Source organism: Dendroctonus ponderosae, unplaced genomic scaffold, assembly GCF_020466585.1.
Source record: "Dendroctonus ponderosae isolate FM_Combo_2020 unplaced genomic scaffold, Dpon_F_20191213v2 Dpon_F_20191213_11, whole genome shotgun sequence".
Taxonomy (NCBI): Eukaryota; Metazoa; Arthropoda; class Insecta; order Coleoptera; family Curculionidae; genus Dendroctonus; species Dendroctonus ponderosae.
In genome coordinates, this window is record NW_026017213.1 from 296,604 (window position 1) to 303,459 (window position 6,856).

Here is a 6,856-nt window from a genome sequence, read left to right on the forward strand (position 1 = left end):
ACTTCCAAAAAAAAAACAATATGTATACAGCATAATTCCAAATAGTATGTATACAATTATGTATAACAGTACTTACGATCGGCCGCGACACTAGTTAACGCGGCATTTAAATCCACATGTGATGGACCCGCATCTGCATCTGCGGGATCTTCAGGCATTTGCAATTTTTGAGGCTCCAGCGGACGTTTTCTGCCCGAATATATTTTTGCCGGAACTAGCACTGACTCTATCGGTCTAGTTTCGGTAAGTGTAGATGTTGTAGCAGCTGTGTTTACAACAGCGACATCATCTGTATGTATAGAACATGAAATCATAAAATAATCAAATGTATTTAATTTAAACGCCAACATACCTTTTATTTTTGTAAGGGTTTTAAATACCTGAACAGGTAATAGTTTTTTAAGAAAGCTGGAGTCTCTTGAATTGTCATCTTTAAAACCTACGGAATGTACATAAGAACATGCATATAATAATAAATGTATATATGTAAGTATAGGAAAGTTTAAGGTTTGAATTACACTTATAAAGTAATAAGCCAGTGCATATTATTCAAGTATATACCTGGAAGTTATTTAGTTGGTAAAGAACGTAATATAAATTTTCCGCCCGGACGGGAACACATCCCATTGAAATGTCGAGCACAAACCATATAGTGTCCATAGTTCCTAAGTGCGGGACCTTTAGAATTTATGATTCCAATGAGATGTTCATTTTTGATACGGCGGATCCAAATATCCCTGACATCTTCACTTTTAGGCAAACTATATCTGAAAATGTATAACTTTCATCATTTAATTCAGCGCAACCATGCATAACAAAAAGTCTGACTCAGAATCAAACTATTTTGTTTAGTTTAGAAAATATAGCGTTTGAATAACGTTAACTCTATTTAAATGTGAACAATAAAAAACATATTTTCTTAGTCAAAATTATAACGTAGTTACCGTCTTGAAGACACATTATAGCATTTAGGCACACAACACGTTATTTTATTTGGACTCATATCTATTTGTAGCTACGATTAACATGAATTGCAAATATAGTTTTCAAAAAACACGTGGTGCACGTAACCATAGATCAACATAGATAAAGACAAGCGGCAGTCTTCTATCCCCAATGTCAATCATGGAAAAGTGCTGAATTGTCACACCCCGGATATCACATCACTGATAAACCGATTATTGACAGTCAAAATTTTTTCTTGCTTATAAAGACAGTATTCTAGCAACTAATACATCTACAACCTTATAAAAATCAAGATTTGTGTAATATCACATAGTAATTTGTTTATGCCGATTACCAATAAATTATCAGCTTTGCAGCGTCATAGAAATTCTGAACGCCTTGGCATTACCGCCAAATGGCACTACGTGAAAGAAATTTATAAATTTATATTTATTATTAAGGCAATCAACTTGTTATTAATTGTAATAATGTATTAAAATTGTTGTAATGTTTAAAGATATCAATCGCAAATCATCAAACGGGATCCTTTATCAGCACCAGGAGTCTACATGTTATGGCAAATCATATATCGGCACCACAGAACGTAGTGTAAACACTACGATCACTGAGCATAAAAGAAGTTGCAGATTAGGACAAACAGAAAAATCAGCAGTAGCAGAGCCCGGACTTCTTGACGGCCACCAAATACGTTTCAATAAAGTGGACATTTTGCACCAATCTCAATGGTATTACCCGAGACTAACCAGAGAGGCCATTGAGATCTTCAAACATTACAACAATTTTAACAGGAAAGAAGAAGTAACGGCCCATAATCCAGATTGGAAACGCGTTTTGCGGTAAACAGCGTGTGCGCCAAAACAATTGAAGCCCCTGCCCACTCCTCACGCATGAGCTGACACGGCCGCGCCGCATAAAGACGACAGGAAAGCACGAGAGATCACTTCGCCCACTGCCTCATCGAAACGTCAGGAAGAAATTCCCATGGACCACGGCTTCAAAGCCCGAAAAAAAATTCTTAATGTGATTTGACCGGCCGTGAAAGCCTTCATAGTCTGATAGAAATAGCAATTTTTTAAAATTTTACTAGATCTAGACACTTTCAAAATGGTAATGGATTTCGCATCAGAGAACTTCTAAATTTCTTCATAGAAAAGGGAACTATCGAATAGCAAAACAACCAGATTTCCAGAGTAACTTCATCTATTTCAGCTATGCATGTTCCCAATAACTCAATTTTTACAGGTTTGTCGTTATATCATATTACTCCACAAGTAAATAACTAAAATAAGTTCAACTTATTTTCTTCTTTTGCAAACTAAGCACCCTGKGTKTCACAATTCGGGTTTYWACYGCAASGWSKGCCWAAAARMYCGAATCAATTWCCCATTACATKGTTTYAARGAAGATTCAACTGGTATAAAAAGCGAACTYTTTAYATTTCASRCCWTTCAAATCTTTTGCSAASWMTAWCAAKCWTTTGWYAARTTGYRACTTRYTTTGAAGCTTCTTTYRYAAAMTAGTAGTASACCAACATCGAATCTTCGGATRTGYYAYAGCTTATKSGGGAWTKCMACWGAAACATAGGAGATGCTGTGAGAAGTTCCAGTAATTGACGCAGMTAGTAGACGAWYTAAAGGTGCTTGGGCTCCAGACYTASAGGAACWGGTWTTRAAGAWRATTGCARCTGAGYMTWMAARGMGCARCTTTCCATTATGGTCAGCGTTATTKCRCAACMAYTSACAMTYTCTTWGKCAMCAAATAAATAGCGAGGAAGSATTACACCCTGTGTTATTCCTAGCAMRTATGTAAGAGACWYGGGACAAWTWGACAGMTGCAATCTCTGGTTTACTCAACACCGGTAAAAATTGAGYASKAGCTAAYYAACTGAATACAAGAAWCTKCTKATAATSTCGAATACAGACTGCTGCSAAGAGTGCACAATAAAGTGATGGGACACAAACATGTTTGAAGTTAAACGGGCGGAACTTCGAACAGTTCATGTGATTTAMCAGCTTAATTGCATTTTACTTGTTGWTGTAGTTGTTSTTTATGGTGTMGCTCTGTTCCGATTAAAGTTTTTCTMAACTTTGGCGGATTCAGGTATATCACTMYTCTGCCCCAAACAGGTTGGCAGCACTGACGGCAAAGTGACAACGTTATCCTAACCTCGAAATATTTAATTGCCACTTTCCCTTTCATTTATTGACATTCACTATTSAATCACCCTGTATACATATAATTTTYATGCTCGTGAATATACTGAAATGACGGCTAGGAAAAAGCATGACGCGTGTCATGCATACACGATGAGTGAGTGATAAAGTGAAGAGTGCACTTGAACATGTATATGTCTGTTTTCTATTTTAAACTAATCTAGTAAATAATGCATTTATTATAAATTTCAGATGAGTTTCATCGAGCTGTTAAAATTTGCACTGGAACAAGTCTGACGCCTCATTTGGTCCATACTGTCTTTGCCATATTCGACGCAGATGGCGATGGTCTCCTGAGTTACCGTGAATTTATTGCCATTATGAAGGATCGATTGCATCGAGGATTTAGGGTATGTAGTCGTCTACTTTTGACGGAAATCCGACTCAAAACAAAAAAACTAGCTAGTTTATTTGCATTTGTGTTACTTGTGTATTTTTACAATTTTCCGGATTTGCGTACAATTAAATTTACAGAAAATGAATTGCATGCCTGTCATTATTTAGCGCTTTTTCGTAGGGAGCGCCAGTCGACCAAATAATTACATTTTCATCACGTCATCAAAATACTAGTAAAGAAGAGTTATAATCACGTGATTTTTTGCTCATATTAATCATATCTTGTTTATGTTGTGTAAGTGTCATGGTTGCGTCGTGATAGAGAGCGTTGATCAGCTGTATACATCGACAATCGATACGGAATCTCTTGCAACTGATCAACGTTCTCTACTACGACACAACCATGACAGTCAAAATCTTCGGGGAAACTGATCAAATAAACATTTCTATCCGCATTGCCTGTAGGATATGTGCTAGTTGTTGATGGTCTGGTTGATGGCCTGGGTGTAACTGTGGAATTGGGAATTGCACGTGACGATCACTTGAAAGCAAGTCAGAGACTCTACTCTTTGTATTAGCGTATTCGAAACAATACCATATCGACTAATATAAATAATMAATTCAAAATATTTTGCAATTTAAACKCGAAGGGAGGRAACTATTCGACGTCGCCATCTGTCGCTCCWGTTGATACCACAGGTWTAATCGCCAGAGGCACAGCCACGCTCCAACTTGTTGCAACGCACCCTGTTGCMCARGRSAAGAATTACCCAAGACAAGAATTTCGTCRATAACGTCCGATGTTTTTATTTGAATTTGTTGAATTGAATGAATCCGAAAAACATTGCAGGTTTCACGGTCGCTAATTTTCGGGCCAAACCCAGCTGATGAGAGCTAATATGCCCGAAATCGGTCCTGGGGGTGCCTGACATTGGCGAATTTTGAAACTTGCACTCTTACAGGAAATTATTGAATTTATATTTTACAATTATAACAATTTTCAAATTAAAAGCTTGTCATGCTGTTTATGAAAGTAATTTATTTTAATAATACGATATAAAATAATGTTTGTAAACTCGAAATATTTATATCATTTTTATTATTTTTTAGTCGTATGCAAAGAACGAAGGGTGGCAAGCCTTTAAAACTTGTGTGAAACAAGAAATGAAAACCACATGAATGGAATAATTTATGTTAAGTAGTAAATTAAAGTAACGTCAAGGCAGTAATAATAATCAAGCGGAGTCATATTCACAACTTTCTATGCAACGATAGAAAGTGTCTATTTAGCAAGATATGTTGTTTCTATTGTTACAGTTATTAATAAACATATAAATGTTTTTGACTACTTTTATTAGATGTTTTTGAGCCAGTAGCAAATAAATATATTTAATTTTTAGTCGCATTTTATTTTCCAAACTCAAAACTTCCTTCATCCCKGAAATTTCGATATRAGTYGTATATGTGCAATGYTGTAAAAAACAGTGATATTAAAGAACAAAGGAGAATAATTCATAGTAAACATGTTMACGTTGTTCAAGATCAAAAACTGTACTAACYTATCTTCGTGAGTCRGATATAAATATGGATCTMAACAGGACGGTGCAACATGCGATATAGTCAGAGAAACTGTTGAATTGTGCAAAACTGTRAAAAACACGAGTCATTTCCTGATCTTGYTATTTCTTGTTTTAGAGATCGGCACTGACCGCCCAGATCATGCGATTTAACGCCTTTGGATTTTTTTGTTTGGTTTTTTTTAAGTCATCAGTTTATGTGGACAAACAAACAACGATTCAAGCTTTAAAAGATGAAATTCAAAGTTGTACCTCTGAAAAACTGCACTGCGCAGCATTCCTTGACAATTTTGATCGATTTCTTATTATATTCATAATCTCATGATGTGTACTTAATTTTTCAATAAATGTTTCACATTTAGGCCACAAATATATATGTTTTATTTCAAATTTAAATCCGTCGTTCTTATTGGAACACCATTTATATGAGTAGCATCAACAAGAAAATATCAAGAAAAGGGTAGCGATCAGGGTATTTAGTGTTATACTTGTTTAGTTTGAAATAAGCGACAAGTAAATGTCATTAAAATAACAGAGTGGAAATTTTAAATTAAAAAAATAAAAATAATTGCGGGTGGTAATTGCAAGAAAACATAATAAAACATTCATCATGACAACACCGTTAATGAGGGGAATACGGAATAGTAATAACAGTAAAGGAAATGTCTACAAGATGCAGTCGTACGACCCGTAGCGGCTACTGTTTGTAAAAATATGTCTCGTCACCTACTTTTATTCTTACCATCTATTTTCCATTGATAAGTCGCCGATCGATAGAATTCAATGTTGGCCATCAGGTAAAGTTGAGCAACAAATTACTACCTATTGTTTTGCCACAGTGATTAATAAATTGCGATCACTATTTGTGGCGAACGTAAAATAAACTGTGATCGAAGAGCGTTTAAGTGCGTTGAGTTCTTTCGTAGTCAGCATTTTTTTCAATCTTTAAAAACTATTCAGCATTTAAGGAATTCCAAGAATTTGGAACATCCCGATAGCAAACCAGCTATTAAGAGCCCCACGACGACCATGAGTTTTGCGAACTCTCAGGGCTCAGCGTCAGAGATGCCTTCAATAGACGATGGTTTTCAAAAACCAAAGGCAAAGAAGAAAGAAACACCGATATTCTCTATCCCTACCTTTCCGGAAACAATCTGCAAGGCGACAAACCCCAATCCTCTAAACAACATAAAAAAAACGCAAACAATAAGCAATCAAACAAATAGTACAACACCAAAAAGACCCAACTCTACCTTTGGGATATTCTCTCACAGCTTAATAATACCGACTCTTTCGTCCACCACCCGTGTACTACTTGCGTTGAGATGGGTGGTCAACCAAGGAAATAAGGACATAATAATAAAGCAAGATAATGCAAAAACTAATAGACAACAAAATAATCACCACATTCAGAAGGAAACAAAACAACGGAATTACAAGCCCAACCAACTCTCACCAGCAATACACCGCTTCATATTCAATCCTCGTGACCGGGGTGGAATTGTAAATTACTGACGACGTTCGCCAACCAACTTATGATGAGACTGATTACTGGGGACATCACATCTTACGAGAGGCTCATGTCGGATCGGAGTTTTTACTTGTTGTTTCTCCAGTATCTTGCCGATCCTGTCCGTGACTCCATGTATGTACGGGAGGCAAGCCCAATTCTTACGCTCATCATGCGTCTCTGTTGTCTCCGAGCGATCTTCACTGTTTTTTGGTCGAATTGCTCTATTGAAATCTTTCTTACTGTATCCATTC

The 6,856-nt window shown here is 36.2% G+C and overlaps 1 protein-coding gene across 1 annotated transcript in view; it reads left to right on the plus strand.

Moving 5' to 3' along the window:
- Positions 1-4,855, plus strand: part of LOC109540400 (calcium uptake protein 3, mitochondrial) — a gene marked incomplete at its 5' end in the record, with an annotated part of 29,990 nt that extends 25,135 nt beyond the window's left edge. The window contains 2 exon segments of the mRNA XM_019908760.2: positions 3,372-3,529; positions 4,626-4,855. Coding sequence (XP_019764319.2) covers positions 3,372-3,529; positions 4,626-4,694 — 227 coding nt within the window.
- Positions 4,856-6,856: the final 2,001 nt, after the last annotated feature.